This window comes from Spinacia oleracea, chromosome 4, assembly GCF_020520425.1.
Source record: "Spinacia oleracea cultivar Varoflay chromosome 4, BTI_SOV_V1, whole genome shotgun sequence".
Taxonomy (NCBI): domain Eukaryota; kingdom Viridiplantae; phylum Streptophyta; class Magnoliopsida; order Caryophyllales; family Amaranthaceae; genus Spinacia; species Spinacia oleracea.
The window spans coordinates 187229638-187249593 of record NC_079490.1 but is presented as its reverse complement, the minus strand read 5'-3'; the positions used below and the strand labels follow the sequence as shown (position 1 = coordinate 187249593).

The 19956-nt window shown below is 35.1% G+C and overlaps 1 protein-coding gene across 4 annotated transcripts; it reads right to left on the bottom strand.

The window, feature by feature from the left end:
* Positions 1–1560: 1560 nt before the first annotated feature.
* LOC110782673 (SH2 domain-containing protein B) lies at positions 1561–18810 on the bottom strand. Of its 4 annotated transcripts, XM_056843346.1 has the most exons (14): positions 18401–18809; positions 17028–17204; positions 16017–16226; positions 15848–15937; positions 14028–14105; positions 13555–13719; positions 12206–12580; positions 11490–11767; positions 11178–11340; positions 9378–9721; positions 4594–4671; positions 4411–4494; positions 3733–3812; positions 1561–2086 (listed from the first exon to the last, which is right to left on the bottom strand). In XM_056843346.1, exons 1-12 carry the CDS (start codon positions 18548–18550, stop codon positions 4467–4469), a joined length of 2136 nt encoding a protein of 711 aa, XP_056699324.1. In that variant the 5' UTR covers positions 18551–18809; the 3' UTR covers positions 1561–2086; positions 3733–3812; positions 4411–4466. The 4 variants fall into 4 exon arrangements, with proteins under 4 accessions (XP_056699324.1, XP_021842571.2, XP_021842569.2 ...); XM_021986879.2 differs by lacking the exon at positions 3733–3812 and having other exon boundaries at positions 12344–12580; positions 18401–18810; XM_021986877.2 differs by lacking the exon at positions 3733–3812 and having other exon boundaries at positions 1561–2097.
* Between the last annotated feature and the right edge of the window lie 1146 nt (positions 18811–19956).

Genomic DNA, 19956 nt, shown 5'->3' with positions numbered 1-19956 from the left:
CAACAAATACGAAACTAATACATGTGTCCTGTTAAACAAGAATAAATTGGGAAATATGAAAAAGATCAAAACTAAAAATACTGGTATCTTAACTAAATGCACAAAATTCTAAACTAAAACATCTACATGTAGATAAAATCATACGAAAAAATAAAAACAAATACAAGTTTGAGAAAATGAAAACACTAAATCAACAGAAAAAGACCTTAAAAACCTAAAAACACGAATCGCAGTTACAAAACCCTAAAAAAAGACCAAAAACAGTAAGAAAACCAAAACGAACTTCAAATTATGAAAAAATTGAACAAAAAGAAGGAGAAATGACAAGAAACTTACAAAGTGTTGTCGAAAATGAAGAACAACCGAGATAATCACAAATCGCAGTTACGAAAACCTAAAAAAAGACCAAAAACAGTAAGAAAACCAAAACGAACTTCAAATTATGAATAAATTGAACAAAAAGAAGGAGAAATGACATGAAACTTACAAAGTATTGTCGAAAATGAAGAACAACCGAAATTATCACAAATCGCAGTTACGAAACCCTAAATCAAAACCAAAAACAGTAAGAAAACAAAAACAAACATGAAATGATGACAAAATTGAACAAAAAGTAGATGAAAATAGAAAGAAATTACCGAATGTTGAAGAAGAACAGAAAAAAATCACAATCACACTTTCGAAACCCTAAATCGAACAAAAAAAAGGCGAAATTAGTACGAAGAAGAGACGAACAAAGAAAAACAAGTAAAAATGCAAAAAACTTACAGAAATTGAAGCAATCGAAGAGAAGATCAAAGAGAAGAAGCTTTCTCTCTCATAAAATGGAAGAAGTCGAACGGTTTTCTCTCTCTAAGTGATGAACAGTGATTTGAAAATAGGGAAAAGAGTGGGAAAGAATGCTTTTATACTCAACCTAGAAAAAATGGTTTTGGACCATGGATCACGCGCCCTGACCCATGGGTAGCCACGTGGACAGGCCTGACACGTCAAACCGCCATTTTTAAAAATTTGTAAAGGGTATATGGTTAAAAATCGTTATTTTTAATATATTCTAAAAAGATATTAAAAAAAATATATTGAAAGATTTGTGTCTTTCTCATTTCCTAAAATGCAACACTTGCTTAATTATGAATGTATGATGTTCATTTGGTGCAAGTGGTTGAATGAATAAAGTAACGTGCTTGAATTTAGGTTGTCACACAAGTTAAAGGTTTGTTCGTTTTAACTTATTTCAATTTTTCCAGACAATTTAAAACACAAATAAGTTCTTTTGAGCAAAAATAAGTTCAAATAAGTCGAATTTAGGTAAACCAAACAGAGTCAAACGTGTAAAACATCAGGCCTTTATGTTCTTATGATTTGTAAGTAATACAAAAAAATTGTGTTGTAAGTTAACCATGTGTATTCCTCTTCTTTTGAAAATTTGTTGTAAAGCTCCAAATGAGATTGATGTTGGTTAATATGAGACACCGTATATTTTGTCATTTTGCGGGTATTATGGTAAAATGGACACTAACAGTTCCGGCTTTAGAATCTCAAGTTACAAAACTAGTCAAATTACTGTAAAGATATACTGATATACTGCTTTATCTCTGTTTTAGGACAAAATTCTGAATGCCGGATAATATACCTGTGAAATCTCAACTAACAATTGCTAAACTGTACAATGATATCACAGGATCACCCAGAATTTTACATATCTGAGACTGATAATGTTTTCTTAGACATAGCGTTGCAAATCTGCATTTCTTCTGTTACCCACCTTTGATTTGTACCGATGTCAAGAAACTGCGGTTGAATTGAACCCTCAAGATAGGAATTTGAGAAGCCTTCCAGAACGAAATCTACTGAGATATCTACTAGTTAAGTGCTTTGTACCCATGTCAAGACACTGCGGCTGAATTGAACCTTGAAGACAGAGGAATTTAAGAAACCCTCCAGAAAGAAGAGGATTGAGATAGCCGATCATTAAGTGCTTTGTGTATGAATAACATAACTCCTCCTGTAGTTCAAGCACAGTGGACGTGAATGAATAACATAACTCCTCCTGTAGTCCTGTACTTGGAAGACTTGGACCTCATATCTGCATCATAACTAACTCATGTAAGATTACTATAGGTCTGTCTATTGCAAGAATGCGCATGCACACAGAATTTCACAACTCTTCGCCCAAAGAAAACAAAAACCAGTCATAACAACCTCACTCCTGAAAACAACACAACAAATATGATGAAACCCTTGTTTAATTGCATTTTCATAAAAAGAACATTTCTTCTAAGTGAGACGGTCATTTAAGGATAGAGGAGATATTTAACTTACAACCTGACTGGTGAGACGTAATTTTAAAAAGAGAATATTTTCTTAGAGAAAGACAGATTGCCATGTGAGAAACAATGCATGTACTTGACATATTAGAAATACTTAAACCTTCCTTCAGAAGATATCATCAAATGATAAGAAGGGACATTTACAGATGTGACTAACACATACAAAGTGAAGTCAAGTTTAGATTCTTGGATTCTACCTCTAAATCTATCTAGTATCATGTTTGAATTGGTGACTCGGTTAATAGAATAGAGGTTCAAAACTCAATGTTATCTTAAAATGGACATCTCTCTCATGATCTACTCATTTGTTTGAGGTGATTCCACTTGGAGGTGAAAGCTTGTTTCAATAGCTTTCCAACGCTAATCATAAGTTCGTTTTGGATAAGAACGAGAGTTATGTCAATTTTATGAAGAGTTGTCCAGGATACCCGTGCGCCCGCACCAGCGATGCAGAAGATAAATCAACTCTCGTGTGCGAGCCCCGCACGTGAGGGTTTGTCGGGTTTCTCTCTGTTTGAACCGGGTTTGTTGTTCATTTAAGGAACTAGTTTAAATTCCTTTTGGGGGCTTTTATTGTATACCATTCCCACATATTAGAGACAGAAAGCTAGGGTTTATGAAGAAGTTCTTCATTGTGTTCTGTAAAGATTTGTGAAGGCTCAAAGCTTGAACATATTATTATTTTCAAGAGTATTTATACAAGAAATATCCTAGGCAACCAAGCACTTAGTAACCTATGCATAACTCATTGATTAGGAAGTAAATGTTCAACTCCTAGTACCAATAAACTTCCTATCATCAATATCTTGACAGTTACAGAATTACTTCAATGTTCCTAATTACTGTCATAAATACTTTGACAGTTACAGAAATACTCCAACTTCCCTAATTACTATCTCAACACCCCCCTCAAGTTGGGGCATGAGGTTCAAAAATGCCCAACTTGGAAAGAAGTAGATCAAACTGTGTCTTTCGAATAACTTAATAGCTTTAGGGCAATGCACATCTAAGCTTAACAACAAACCCTTGAGCCATTTCAGCTCACAACAAACCCACAATATTCTAGCATCTAGGATAACTACGTTATCCTCAATATGTTCACCCTTGTGCTTGCGAGTGAGAATTAGAGATAGGATTTGCTTAATACTCTTGTAAACTCTAATTCTAAATCAATACAACATTAATTCCTAGTTTAGGGTGGATTTTATAGTCTTAAAGCACATTGCTTGAAGGATTTTCCCACCTCCCAAATTTTGTGTCATCTTGGTTTCAATTTTCTTAATTGTTTCAATTTGTTCTTTGCTAATTACTTCAATAATCACCAATTTGTCTTAACATATCATGTCCCAACATCATCAGCAAGTTTTCTTTCTTAGGGGTATTAAACCCTCCCTTAGAGTACCTCACGTAGACATAATTGCTTCAGATTCTCACTTCGGATGTTGAACAGTGGCCTCATGCCAAAACCCACCAAAGAAAAGCCTGTCCATCAAAGTTTTCCATTATTGCATCTTCGAACTTAAAAACTGAAACTGCAAGACTCAAGATCCAACTAATAAACAGGGACCCTAACTGCCAGACTGCAATTCTATCAAAAGCACCGACCACATACATGGTGCCACAAACTTTTAGAGTCATTGTTGATATTGGTGTCCTTTTTTTCCTTATTTGTTTGCTTTTGACTGTTGTATTTTGCGGTATACGGGAGGGCATGGGGGGAGAGTAGAATCTCCCAATCTACCTATATAATTTATTTATTTTTCAATTATGAAATCTAATTTCATTTGAGAATAATTAGCCTGAAAAGTCGCTTTTGTCACCCTTCCTAGAAGGTGGACTTAAGCTTATACTAATGCATTTTATTTTAGCTAGAGTTGTTTTGTGTGCTTTTTGGGCTTTGTAATCATTGCTTATTCCTGGTAATTAATAAAATTATTTTATTTGCCAAAAAAAAAGAGAATACAATTGAGACTTGAGACACATTATAGCCCAAACATTTTTATAATCTAAAGATAAATAAAGAAAAGGTGCACATGGAAAGTCCATAGCTGAAAACTAAAAGTAGAAACAAGAGTCTTACTCCAAACCACCAGTGTCTTCAAGGATGGATAATATATACACAAGTATAGTCGCAATTTAAACAGTCAAATCACTCCTTGATATCCTGGATACACGTTTAGCCAAATTCAGGTCATCATGTCAAATGAAATTTATGCCTAAAAGAACCTGAACAGACAATACTATTAAGGGAAACATTATTTACCTTCCTACTCGAGAAAGCTCTGGTTCAGACAAAAGCAATTCCTGAAGTGGCTTTTCACTTGAATAAAAAATGTCAGAACTGTAGAAATTGAAAATTCTGGGTCATCTTCAAACATATTTAGGAAAATAGAAGAAAGAAAGAAGATGATATCCCTAACAGGTTAAAAGACAACGATGTACGGTACATGTAGACAGAAAGGGAAAAAAATCTTATGTCAAGCATCAAGTGCAGTGAAGTTGATTAACATATACTAAGTAGCATTATAACATGGGTATCATACAAGTGTGTAAGGAATATAAAATGAAGAATAACATAATACAGGAAGATGTCTCAGATTAGTGTAATAATGTTCAATCTGAGCTTATGAACATGATAATGCTATACAAATGGTTAGTCAGTCTGTGAGCAAAGCTTTCAAACTTCCATTCTCAAGTTATCTTTCTGGAATCTGGAGACAATGGGATAAAGGAAAATGGAACAATGGGTGACTCCAACAGTTCAAGACAAAGTACTTCCAATGTGCTAAATTGGGGAAAAGAAGGAATGATATTCTCATGCCTAAGGTCAGGATAGAATTTGGGAAACTTCATAGGAGGGTTTACACAAATTTATCGTAGATAATTTTAAAGATATATTTCGTATGTATTGATCCGACAATGTTCCTGGGATGCATGGCAAACTCTTTCAGACTTCTCAGAATTCAACCTACCTCTTGGATAATTACGAATCTCGAAGGTAGCTTGATTGAAATAGTCAACATTTCTCTATCCCTAACCATCCATTCCTTTAGGCCATTCTAGAATTTCCGTGTTTCTCCAATATGTGAGGCTAGCCTTGTTTTTCCAAAAGAACTTACATATACCTTGTTTGTGTTAGTACAGTTGTTAAGGTGATGGTTGGTGGTTCTTGGAAAGGATAGGGAAAGAAATATCCCAGCAAGTACAAAAGGGGTCTTCATAAGAAATGGCGAGACCATGAGAGATTGGCCAGTAAAGGAGAATGATTTTTGCTACATCAGCTCTTCAGGCAGGGTATTACAGTCTCACGAGGACTTTTGGAAGCTTGAAGTTTTTTTAAGAACCTTTCGAGAAATAAACCACACCATCAAGTATCAATCCTAGATGTTGGCTATCTGGGAATGAAATTTTAAGAACCTTTCTTGGAACGATGAAGAAAACTTTTTCTCTCCTTTCTCTCTCTCATTGTTTGAATGTCCAAGAGAATGTAAAAGAAAAATCATTTACCTTTTTATTAATGATTTATTGAAAAAATAAAACTATTTGATTTCTTTTATTTTTCACAAGAGTGTTTCCAATATTAATTATAGTTTTTGTACTAGCAAAACAAATTAACATGCCATCCAGATTATATGCTTTACTTTATTAAACAAAGTTATGACAAAACATTCACTAAAACTACATGCTTCCTCCGTTCTCTAATAGTTGCAACGTTTGACTTTTACACTACTCATATACTCTTTTTTGACCATCTTTAATGATTTAATCTTATGTTAAAACATAGTCAGCCATGTGGGGTCATGTTAGATTCATCTTGTTGTATATTTTCACAATATCAAATTTTTATAATTTTTATAAATCTAGAGTTTCAGATATTAATGGTCAAAGATGTGTGTTGGCAAGCGTGAAAGTCAAAACATTGCAACTATTAAAGAACGAAGAAGTATTTCGTATGAGATATGGAAAGGACGTAAACAATAAAGTTTTCATTGAAGAGGTTAGGCTTACGCCCTTTTCATATCTCTCACATGCACTTTCGTGGCCACTTTAGTGGGAATTGTTTAATAAGTAGCCTACGGCTTCTAAAGCATATTCCTATAAGAAAACAACCACGTTATTGTAATTTTTATCAGCACGAAAGAAATACCTAATATTGAAAACTCTCTTGTGCGAAAGAAAATATACTCCCTCCGTCTCAATTTAATCGTCACACTTTCCTTTTATGTCGATTAAATCTAAAACTCCGTGAAATCCTTGCGTCGATTAAATTGGGATGGAGGGAGTAAAAATTAACATGGTTCTCTTTTCTTTCAATAATAAACAGCCAAAAAAGAAGAAACAAAAAGAGAGAAAAAAGAAAACAATTTTTTCCACTGCTCCAAGAAATAAGGTTCTTCAAAATTCCATAGCCATCGTCAAGGTTGACAGTGGGGTTTATTTCTCGGTAAGAGACGTAAATTTGAACTTCAAACAAGATTATTTCTTGGCATTTCAGGTATTTGATTCTACCTACTGTCTATTGGAATAAATTGTTCAAAAGAAAATAGATCATTGCATATATTTGTTTCCGCTGCATAACAGAGTACAAAGAGGAAACAAAATTAGGGAACAGCAGAAGTAATGGGAAGCAACTTTACACCATCTCCTAAAATTGTAATGTGCCTTGACTCTAGAGTATCTTTTGGGATCATTTTGCCAACATATCAGGTCACTGATACAGGACTATCACAAAGATTTTCCTTGGTGATTTTGAAGCAACCTGAATCCTGACAGACTAACATGAGTCCTAAAAGAGTTAGTCAGTCGTGTAAACTATAAAGCCTAATGCATGAGTCCCAATAATGATTTGACTTTTAAAATGCCTTCTTATCAAAATAAAGTCAAGGAGCCTAGGAGATACATGACTGTAAATGACACTGAAATATGTGAGATGATTTGCTCCATTTCACAAGCTTTTTACACGGAGCAAACTAAATATGAAGTATATCTTTATTACCAATTTAGCATTGAATAACTGGCAACTATGAAAAATTCAAAGCTGCTGCTTCTTAAAAGGAGAGCCACTCCTGAGTCCTGACTACAGTTTTTGGACTAGTGGTATTAAAAATATTAGGCTGAAACGCCAGGTCAGAATGACATCCGTTCAGCTAGTAGAGACAGTCACCATTCTTCCATTAAGTTGTAGATGTGACATTTTACTTCCAATATGTTCGGCAGGCCCGGCCCTAGGGGTAGGCGGGGAGTGCGACCGCCTAGGGCCCAAGCCAAAAGGGGGCCCAGAAAAAAAAAAATACTCTTTACGTTTATTAGGTTATCTGTATTTAGTATATAGGTAAGTGGGAAAGGAAAAAGTCAATGTTGTTCAATTTACCATTTTCCAATGCAAAAATCACCGACTAAAATCTCCCGCTTCAATTCTTCCGTCAACAATTAATCTAATTAACCATTTACCTCCTTCTCATATTCTGTTCTTCAGTTCCCAAATTGGAAAAATTCAAAATTTTCATTTTTTCAACAGCTAAAAATTCAATCAATTACTTGAATCACTTTCTTCTCCAATTCCCTAGTTTCAAGCTCTCCAAATCAAAACAATGGAGAAACTTATTCATAACTCATCGTTCATCAATCCTTCTCGGCTTCTCCCCTCTCTTATTTCTGGTTGTTCTATTAAGATTATCAAATTATTTGCTTACTGCTCTTTTATCAATAACTACCTTCGTGGCGGCGCGGCATGGAGGCGGAAGGTGGCGCTGCGGCAGCAACCTTGGCACCTTCTGTCCTTCAATTCCAGGAGGAATCAGCTGGTAGTTCCGAATTCGATTCTTTTAGTTATTCTTTTTGTTTTTATTTTGAGAGAAGAAGAACAAGAATTAATTAATGGGTGAGGAAGAGCTGTTACCCAATAGGTTCACAATACAATTAGTTGGGGCGTTAAGCGACACACCGCATTGTCCATTAGGAATAACCGAAGCATTAGTAGCATCATCTTCAATCAAAGTTTTATGTTTGGAATTGCCTCTTTAAATTTCAATTTTAATTTTTTTTAATTTCAATTAAATAATTAATCAATCCGATTATTTTAATTTCAATTCTCGAGTTCTAGCACTGAGTATTTGTGAATTATGATGTTGTATCGGGGAGGCTGCATTTTAGTTATTTTGTTATTCTATTTTTTTTTTCAATTCATATATTTTGTAACAGATTGAGATTGGTGACCCAATTGTATTTTGGAGTTTATTTTGTGATGTTCTATCCAAATTTTCAATCTAAAGGTCTAAGTTTATCTATTATGTACCACGGAGTATTATATTGATTGGAAAAAAAAATTGGTCACTTTATTAAGGGGACCTTTTCTCCAATTTTGCCTAGGGCCCTTAAATTGTCAGGACCGGGGCTGATGTTCGGCTTTGTACCTTTGAGCGACTGTTAACTGATTCGCTAGTCGAGATTGGTAACGGGTTCACAATTCACTACCCAACTTGCTAAATTAGACAAAATGTATTCCTTCCATCCCATATTACTTGTTGCACTTTCTTTTTTCATCCATCCCACATTACTTGTTCAATTCCAAATTAGGAAAGACCCACAATTATTATATTGTCTCTCTTTTCCCACTAACATAAGTTTGGGACACCCTCTCTCATTCTATTAAAAAAAAAATACCCCACTAAATCCTATCACATCTACGTGTTCAATAAAATAACAATTGATAACCAAACAACCACTTATCACCTTAAACTTTGTGCAAAAGTGAGTGTAACAAGTAATGTGGATGTAGGGAATTAGGTGAGTACCATTTTTCATATTATAATTCGCTTTTTCGGTTTGTGGGGCGATAAGGGAATTAGGTAACATGGTTTGAACAAGTCCGAAAATTGATGCGCATATAGAGAGAGAATAAGGAAGGAAATTTCAGGGTTTTTAAGCTAATCTACAGATAAAAGAAGTAGCCATTTTACCACTGAAGAACCACATTATGCAAAGCCAGCTGATGTTGAACAGTAGAGAAATTGATGAAGTTAGATGACAGGAAATAACCACAAATACCTGTAGTCCAAAGATAACTGTTTATGGTGCAAAGAGAAATCGCTGCCAACATAGGATGCAATTAAGCTACCAGCATCTGGATGAGGCCAACTTCTGGTTGTTGGAAACCGCAAGATGAATGTTCCAGGCTCTTGAATTCCCACCGGACTCTGAAGCGCATACTCTACTTCTTCCTTTGTAAAGAATCCCTCGATCCACTTAGGTGACATAGTAGCCCACAATGTATTAATTCCCTGTCTTGATATGGTAAATGCCACCGGATACAACCAACGCCACATTTTATCGAAGTTATCTTTGGTGAGATACTCATGGCCACCCGAAATTCTCCTAAGAAAATTCAAGTCCTGCCATGTCAATTCATACTATTAGTTGAAGTAGTGTCATGTAAACAAATTCACCCTAACAAGCAGTTTCAGGCAATGAAAATGAAATCTACAATTAGCATACTAATGCATTAGCTTACAAATCTTATTTGGCAACATGCTAACAGCCTAATACTACCCATCTAGTGTTTAACATATTAAATGTTTACGTAGAACGTAGTACAAATTTATAAGCATACAGAAGTTCTCTGCCAAAACTATTATTCTGCTTTTGTTTAGAAAGGAGCAGACAATTAGAAATTAAAGTTTTAGCTTGACCAATCTATATATCGTATGCAATCCGGACCAGCTTTTTTAGTGGGACAAATTGTTTTTTACCACCTAAAAGAATCGAAAATTTGTTTTTTACCACCTAAAAAAATAGAACTTGTATTTTACCACCTAAAAAAAACATAAACGTTGTTTTTTACCACCTAAAAAGGAAAAAAATGAAGAAACCGCTATGTGGGCAACTCCTTATGTGAATAGTTTCCACTTGACGTCGGCTATTGCTACTGCTTCAGTGCTTTGCATTTACTATGCTTAATCTGCTATCTGCTGTGAATCTTTGGGAGAAGGAGTTATGCATTTTCATCAAGAAACGCATTGTACAGAGACATACGATGGCCTGAGGCTGTATTCCATGGGCTACATAATGCAAATGTCTACTTTAATTAAAGCTAATAGCTATTAGAGTCGCTGAGGAAATTCCTTTATGAATATACATGTCCAAATAATAACACCTCATCTTGAAATATGATAATCAGTTATGCCTATTTCATCAGGTGCCATGATGGTGTAAATCTTTGGGAGAAGCAAAGCAAATAGCAGATTCAGTATAGCAAATGCAAAGCAGCAGCAATAGCCGATGTCAAGTCGAAACAATTCACATGAGTAGTTGCCCCACATAACGGTTTCTTAATTTTTTTTCCTTTTTAGGTGGTAAAAAATAACTTTTATGTTTTTTTTAGGTGGTCCAAGTTTTATTTTTTTAGGTGGTAAAAAACAATTTTTCGGTTTTTTTTAGGTGGTAAAAAATAATTTGTCCTTTTTAGTGACTATTGTTTTCCGTGTTTTAGGACTGTGAGCAGCCACTTGAGTGAATCTAGTTGGAGCAAGCAACTTCAGAAACATACAGAAGACAATTATTCTTTAATATCCTTTAGAAGTCAAATTTCAACATGACTTAGCATGACAAGACGCACATACTGAGCACACAGGAAAGAGAAGGGGTTAAAGTTATTCTCCTACAGGATGTTCACATATCTTCCTAAACCTATAAAGATTCATTACCTGACTTAATATCTTGGAAGATTTTCAGAGACAATAAATTGATAAGTTTCTCCTCTTCCAATGACTTTGTACATATTAAGAGGGAATACTTAGATGAAATAACTTAGTGTAGCAAAAAGCTCTTATATGTAACATATTGGAGTACCTGTTGAGTGAGAGATCTCGTGCTACAGCCAGTAATCCTCATGAATTGCTCCTCTATCTCAAAAACAACATTATCCCATTGAACACGATGGCTATTTCGTGAAATCAAATTCCAAGCTCTTTCTCCTTCCTCCAACAGTATTTTTGCAATCATAATTTGCTGCCTGAGAGGGAACAAAACAATTTTTTCCATGCTCAAGATAGTATTATGTATCAAAGGTTGATTAAGAAATAAATAGGTCTTGTGCCAACAGTGTCTTCCAAGAAGAATATAGGGTTTTTGAATTTATCAAATAACTAATCCAATTAGTACCTGTGGTGAGAGCATCCAGAAAAGAATGAAATCTTTTCTGCCATTTCAGCCATCTTTTGCTCAGAAGCGTACAGAGAGGTCTCCTTAAGCATGAGTGACCTTTCAGATAAGCCTCCAAGGCAGTATCTGAATATTGTAAGATCTGAAGTGAGATCTCTGATGCAAGGAATGCTCTTCAACTCTGAAATTCTTGCACCGACACTTTCGGAATCTGAACCAGAATTATCTATTTCTCCATAGTTTTCCTGGATACTCTCCAAACTGGTCCCAACAGCATTCTGCACTTTGTATTTGCAGTTAAGAAGTAAGATATAGATATTATGATAGAAAACAAACATAATGATTAAGAAAAAGTGAGTAAACATGCCTTCAACATATCAGAAAGATTGTAGGTTTAAATTTGTTTAATTCATTAATTTAGTACTAAAGACCTTGCTTTGAGGGGACATGTGTGACATTTCCACCATACATACATATTAGCATTAACAAACACTTAACGGCCCTTGATTAACTTATGAAACATTATAAAGGAGACCATTTAATACCATGAATAAACATCTAAAAAGGAATTGTACCACATAAACTCAAACATGTAATCTTAGTGATAGGAAACAATCAAAATATCATGATTAGGATTACTTTATGCTGATAAATACACTTCAACATATTCTGAACTCAGAAGAACTTAATAATGTTGAAAGAAAAACATAAAGGACCTTAGTTACGGATAAGGTTTGTGAACTACATTCTTCATCAAATCTTTGCAGATTAGACTCAGCCTTGGTGACTGGCAATGAAGAATCTTGTTCTAATTTCTTTCTTTTTGATGGAGGACTTGGAATTGCTTCACATACAGGATTTTGCTGTAGCTGTAGCTCTGAGTGCCCAACACCATAATGAGGTAAGCTGGATCCATTAAATAGATGAAAGCCTGATGGCAACTTTTTCCATGTGATAGTAGATATCTTGGTGTCACATGTCTTTAAGATGCAGCGAATTGGTGGAGTAAATGCCTCAAAAAAAGGGAAGTTTCTCCTTTTCTGAAGATGAAACTTAATACTGAACATTTTATTATCACATTCGGATGAAAGCTGTCAAGGAGAAAAGAAGAAAAGTTAATTGAACTTCGGAAAATCAGGATCAAAATTTACAATCAGAAATGTTTGTAATATTGATTAAACTAGAGTACATGAAATTGACAATCGAAGTTCAATGTATTGAAAATGAGGAGAACTAATAACTTCTTATGCATTGTGCAATGTCCACAGAATACACACAAAGTCTTGCTCATATGGGGCACTAACTCACTGAAACAGAAAATTAAATCCAACAGTCTGAATCATGATGTACACTTTTCCTTCCATTACTGATGAGAATGCAAAGGGGGATTCTTTTGAAGATCCTGTCTCTTTAATCTTGGATCTAATGGCATTTAAGAAAATGGGACTCATGTGGAACTAGAAACAAGCCTCAGTCCAAGTACGAGCTGCTTTAGAGCAAAACGAGCTCCTAAATAAGTATGGGCTGTTTTGAAGATTGCAATGGGCCACATGCTGCTACTGAGCTCACACACCACCTCACTTGGGCGCTTGGGCCTAGAGGGTCTGGACTTGACCAGGGACTTGACCAGGGACTTGCTCACGTGCCGTCATGGGCTGAGCCGTGTCCAATGGTCCGGTTGTTTAGATGGTTTCTTAGAGTTAGCCTACAGGTTTTTCTTGTTTAAGGCACAGGTCTTCTTTTCCGTTTAGAATTCTATGGTGATTCGAATTGTGAGATTAGGAGTGATCTAACAAGGAGAAATATTGGTTCGTTTCTAGTTGTACTCGTGAACATCATCAAAGTGGTCTCGTTTTCACATCAATTACGCAACTCAATTTCATGATACTACCTTCTAAATCACTTATCAGAACCTAAACAAATTCATAAAAGCTGAGACATAATCCCAAATAGAAAGCAGCCCCTTAATTATAAATCAATAAATCCAGTTTGGTTAAATCAAAAGTCCACCCTTTAATGCACAACATAATCAAATGTCTAAATAGTATAGTTAAGAATATCGTACCCGACATACGTTCAGTTGAAAAGATGCACGTCCTCGCAATAATTTTCTGGGTTTATCATCAGATGGAAATTCGAGTCCGTTACAAGTTGTCAAAAGTGGAGCGTCGTCATCTTTTGATTTCTCAACAGGGGCCCGATTATCAGCATAGGTAAGAGATGCAACAACCTGAACAACCCAGAATATTTGAATGCCAATTCACAATAAGAAAAATGGCATGTACTACAAAGAGAAAATTAGATCAATAAATTAAGTGGGCCTCCCTTTTGTACATACATGTTCTAATGTAAGTAGAAGGGAATTGATTTTGGCACACCACTTGGTTGATTTTGGCACACCTCATGTGAGTAGAGCACAATTTCTTATTCCCTTCACTAGTAGAGTGCCAAAATCAGTTTCATAGTAGAGTTTTTTTTCTGTTTCTATGTAAGGTTTTCAAATCCATAAATTATGTAGAAATATAGATAGCCACATACCTCCAATTCCTTGTCTACAAGCTCACCGAAAGCATTTAATAGTAACACATCCGATGAAAACATTTTACGACAAGATGCCTGCCATAGGTCACACATTGTAGATATTAAAGATTTGCTAAGATAAATTTCTGAAAACATTAAACAGCGAGACTGAGACAAATTTCTCTAATCACTAAATCATTCAATTCGAGAGTCATCTTGTTTCCACTGTGATCTCCTAGCATCTCTCCATATCCCACACTCTCAGACATAAGAAACCTTGAATCAGCATTACCAAGTACACGACTTATACATGGTATGGTACGGGAGCAGAGAATGTTAGACCAATCGAATTGCTGGGTCTACACAGACACATATGTACGTATATGTTTGCATGTATTAGGATGTACATTCACATACATGCATATACGTATGTGCATACAATATTGCAGAAATATATGTCGGGTAATATGTATTTCTATAAGTTATAGGTACAACAATCATGCGTATGTGTGCACATAACGAATGAGTATTACTTACGGTCATCTAAACAAATGAACTAGAAAAGGACAAAGCTGCCTTATGAGGGAGAGAAAGAACTACAACTCTAACGTTATTTTACAAAGAGCCATTACTTGAATTCTCCATGCCAATTACTTGAGTCATGCATGCCACCTTCCCCTCCCTCCTGGGAGAAGAGCAAACTGGACTCATTCCAACAAACAAGCTTAAATGCTATAGTCCGTCCTATTCCTCAAATGATACAAGATTATGCATATGTAGGATTACAACTGGTTGTTCCTATTATTCATTTATCTTGATGTTTCTAATACAAAGATTCAATTAGGTAGATTCATTTGGACAGAGAGATATGAACCATAAATTGATGGGTTCCCAACCTGGATCGTGTCCCAATGCAACTAGGTCACGAACAACCTCTGTCTTGGGATATGTGACTGGTTCTTAATAAAAGAAGGCAAGCCGCAAAAAAGGTGAAATCATGTCAGACTAGATAAAGCTTTATGATGGTGAAGAAAAAAAATTCAGATAACATGCAGAGATTTTCTTTGACTAAAGAAAATATGAGGGAGAATTACTTGCAATAAGTGGTCATGTTAAGCATTAGTAATGGCCAAGATATCAAGCGAGAAAGATATCCTGCACAAAAAGAGGGATAAAGAAGCTTGCTTCTTTTGTATTTGAAAACATGGCTTTCATATAGCTTATTGTCAGCGGAAAACACCCTGAACAAGTGGCGAAAGGTAAAGAAAATAAAAGACCTTTCTCATTTTTCTGGGGTTGTTTTCTCTTTTACTTGCTTATTTGAAAAGGACAAAACCTTCATTTGTTGTGCAAGAGAAAGAGTACTAAGGACAGAGCCACATCTTACCTCCACCTCCCATTAAAAGCAAAATAAACAATTAAAACAGAGTAAGGCTCCGTTTGGTAGGGCGTACAACGTTTCCATTGTAAAATGATTTTCAATGAAAAACATTTTTCAAGGGAAAACACAACTCCAAACTAGTTTTCCTTTGTTTGGTACCTTAAAGGAAAATGGGAGAAAATGGTGAAGATTGAGGGGAAGAAAGGAGAGGGAGGTAAGGAAGAAAGAAGGAAAAGTGGTTTCCCTCCCTTTCAAATGGAAAAAGGTTTTCCACCTTGGGGAGAGTTATGGAAAATTGTTTTCCATCTCTTACCCAACCAAACAACGTAAAATGATTGAAAAGGGGAAAATCCTTTTCCATGAAAACATTCTACGCCCTACCAAAAGGAGCCTAAGAGAGCACAGACTCAAATGATAACAATAACCAATTGAAGAAACTGAGAAAGATGCTATCAACCTTGCCGCCAAAAACTTTCCAAATGCCATCACCTTCCAATTCGATGTCAGAAACAGATGAACTATCAATACATAAGCACATAGGAGGATCCTGCAGCATGCAAACATGATTAATAAGTTTTACGCAAGTCTTGGACCCAAAATACATGCACATATAGTCAAAGATATACCTTAACATGATGACCCTCAATAGATGTTGAAGAAGGCAAAACAACTGCATTGTGTACATAACCATCAAGGCACTTAAGTCCATTGCCCACAGCAGATATAGTCACCTTCGTGAAACTCTCAAGGTCAGCTTGTCTGTCCGTTGATGAATCTAAATGCCTTTCTCCCACTACTTTTCCATCAAGATAAATGCGTATGACGTTGTTGAACACCTTAGGTTGGAGATAAAGAAAAAAAGGATATCAACCGGAAATCACATATCATATGAAGTAGTCAGATACAAAGAAGATACTTCCTCCGAACCAGAGGGATAATATCTCTACTTATACATTTTTTTATTAAAACAATATATTAAAAGTTGATATTTTGAAAGTATGTATCGTGACGAATTTAACAAGACCCCAAAGGACTATCTTCTTCTTTACCTATAAATTAATAAAAGATGGTCATGTTAGAGTGTGTGAATAGTGTTAAAATCCAAATGATGCAATTATTAAAATAAATAAATAAAAGAGGGAGTACTTCGTATAAATCAAAACCAAATGACTAAATGAGTGATAAAAGAAAGCCTGATCTATGATGCCAAACTATCAAACAATTTAAACAAACCAAAAGGCCAAGCCAAAGAACCAACATATAAGGCAAAGAGCCACAGAATACTGAATTATTCCAGAAAATAGGTCCCTGATTTCTTAAAGCTAGATATCATATGTATAAATCTCAGCCAGATAAAATGTGTATCAAACAAAAAGGCCAAGCTAGATCCAGAGAACCATTCCCTCTTCCCTACATAAACTATCGGACATTTATCAATAAATAATACACAACAGATCTCAGAATCTTAGACAGCTCCATATAACCTGGATGCTAAAAACAAAGCATATCAACAAAAAAAAAAGGGGCACATTGTTGACCAAGACAAGAAGATAAAAAGAATTTGTATATTCAACAGCATTAAACTGAAGGATAGACATGGCTGACGCATAGCAGGTACTTTATGAATTTTCACAGACCTGGCAACCGATATGAGCCCATCGTGCTAGAGGAAACTCCACGTCAGAAACGGCACAAGGAACTTTCGCGGATGAAATTCCCTCTGAATCAGAAGATTCTTTTTGCAACAAAACTGAAGGCGAAAGCACTAACCTTTTGTCTTCTTTCAAAGCAAGAAATGGATTTTTAGAGTGTAACTGCAAGTGGAAAGAAAATTGCTTTAGTCAGTGACTCAGTGGGACTGTCTACCACAGCTCCATAAGAGACAAAACAACAGAAGCGCCCTAAAAACTAAAACGTAGGAATAACCAGCACTGTCTCAAGATCTAATCTAGGAATGAAGGAACCTGTCATACTTAGAGAATGAAATTCTTCAAGCTAAACTTTCTCTGGAGAATGAGCACACATAAATAAGTCCTGTTCTCTTCAAATTGAAATTTAAGTATTCAGTAAATGAAAATTTTAATCAACGTCTTAAAAGGCTCAAGGTAACCGAGGCAATAGGCTCAACTGCAAAAAGAGAGAAAAGAGAAAAGAAAAAGAAATGACATAGAGGATCAGCAGTTCTGGCACTTTGAAGGTAATTAGAAAATGACATGCTCCAAAATCAGAACAATGCAAAGACAATCAAAACAAGGTACAGCTTCTAATTTACAAAATGTATTTGTTACCTAAAAGATTCACTGGCTCAACGGCATATCTAAGCCAACACGTCCAATTGTCCATCCTACATTCTCCTCCACGCGTGCTGGAGAATGCAAAAGGTACACCACCGTCTGGGATGGAAAATGTATAACTAATCCTATACATCACCTTATTTTCTCAACAAAGCTAGTGATCAATTGATAACTAACATACACTACATATTGTGAAGAAAAACTATTAAAAAATAGAGGAACAACATACAACAGAAATTAACAAACCAAATATCCAAATCAAGGTATAACAAAAGGCAAAACTGGAGTTGTATTTACTCCTTACAGATCCTCTTGTCATTATAAACAGAAATGTGGAGTTATATCCATCAAACCATTATTTTTATAACAATTCAAAACACGAATTACTCCTTTGATCACAATTAATGTTTAGGGTCAGCAGGAGCCACAAAATTCAGTGATGAAGATGGTCGTTTATCCCGGGTCTCGGATAAAAGCCCAACACTTTAAGCAACTAAACTAGTTGGCATTTCAACCACAATTACAAACTGAGATATACTCACAAAATTAAGCAATCAAAGAGTAAACATAAACATCAATTAACACCTAAAATGAGCAATATACCTACAATTATGAACATAAAATCATAATAATTGCTCACCATTGTCACATTCAAAACCAAAAATAAATAAATAAACAAAAGAATAAATATACTAGTGATTGAAGCTGCAGTTCACCTGGTGAAGAATTGTGGAAGGAACTGGGGTGGAACTGGGGAGAAAAACCCAGAAACAGAGATTAAAACAAGTCTGATTTTCACCAATTTCAAACCTTAGATCTTTTAACAACGAGTAACCCAAATTATCAAGTGTTTCTTCAGAACCCATGTTTGTTTTCACTTTTTTTCACTCGATCAAAATTCAAAATTCAAAATTCAAAATCCCAAAATAAACCTTTGATTTTTGAGGGTTTTGCAAACATTAAACAGAAAATACCCACAACGATTGGAACCCGAAAACTCCGAAAGTGAACTCCTTTGGCGGGTTGCTTACTTGGTAGCCGACGAGAGTGGGGGAATTTACAAACGCCTTTTTCTGTTTATTTCAGTATTTGAGGTTAGACAGCTTCACGGGCCATCACGTTCACGGCTGTTAAAAACGGTTGTTGGGTCTCTTTATTTTTCTCCATCTGCTTGGGCGGTTGGACCCCAACTAACCAACTACTCCGTAATACGGAGTAGCCGATTACAGTATTATCAATCAATAGAATTATTGTTTAACCAATTGAGGTTGGCATGAGCGGTTAAGTGTCTCTTGGATGCTGCTCATTGAGGTACCCATGTAAATTCCCGCGATGGATTAATCCACCGCCAACTACTCGTAGTAGAACAAAAAAAAATAGAATTATTATTTTATTTTTGATAGAAATCCAATAGAATTATTGTTAACCTCTTTACAAATGTTTTTTTCTTAACCATATATATATATATATTTACACTATAATAAACCCGGTCCATGCTATGGACTAAGGTATTATAGTCTTTGCGTGTTGGTATGTTGGATAACTGCCACGTGTTGTTTCTTTCCATATATATATATGTTTTTTTTTCCGGCTTTTGAACTTCCCACTGAACTTCTCTCTGAATTTCTCTCTCCATTTCAAATTTAATTTCAGCGTTTTCACGATCAATTTCCATAAAATTACCCAATGGTGAAGAAAGCGGTAGTGAAGAAAGCGGTTGAAGTTCCTAAAATCGATAATGTCGCCGTTTCGAATTTAGAAACGGCAGTTGAAGGTCCGCGAAGGCGAGGAAGACGGCCAAATCAAGCTTCTGATATAATTCCTGGTATGATTGAACTTATTACATGTTTTTGATTTTGAATTATTGAAATGTTTGTGGTTTTGTTGAAATTAGGGTTAGTGTTTCATACATTTAGTGTATATTTGATATAGTTACCTTTACTTTACTTTATTTTACGAAGTTTTTTTAGTGTTTTTATTAGTGACTGGAATGTTCGTGGTGTTTATGTTAGTAGTAGTTTTTTACAGTAACTATATTTTTAAAAAGGTTACTATTTGTTTAAAACAGTAACAATGTTTTTAAAATAGTTACTATCTTTTTTAGAAAGTTATCATAACTTTAAAACAGTAACTATTTGTTTAAAATAGTTACTATCTTTTTTAGAAAGTAATTATAACTTTAAAACAGTAACTATTTGTTATAAATAGTTACTATCTTTCTTAAAATGTTAATATAAATTTAAACAGTAACTATGTTTTATAAATAGTTACT

Bases quoted from the DNA above. Each gene is read 5' to 3' on its own strand.
- LOC110782673 (XM_056843346.1), bottom strand. From the start codon at position 18,550: ATGGGTTCTGAAGAAACACTTGATAATTTGGGTTACTCGTTGTTAAAA. The intron at 16,227-17,027 runs GTCTGTGAAAAT...CTCCAACCTAAG, and splicing joins GGGCTCATATCGGTTGCCAG to GTGTTCAACAACGTCATACG. The intron at 9,722-11,177 runs GTACTCCAATAT...TTGACATGGCAG, and splicing joins CGAGATCTCTCACTCAACAG to GACTTGAATTTTCTTAGGAG.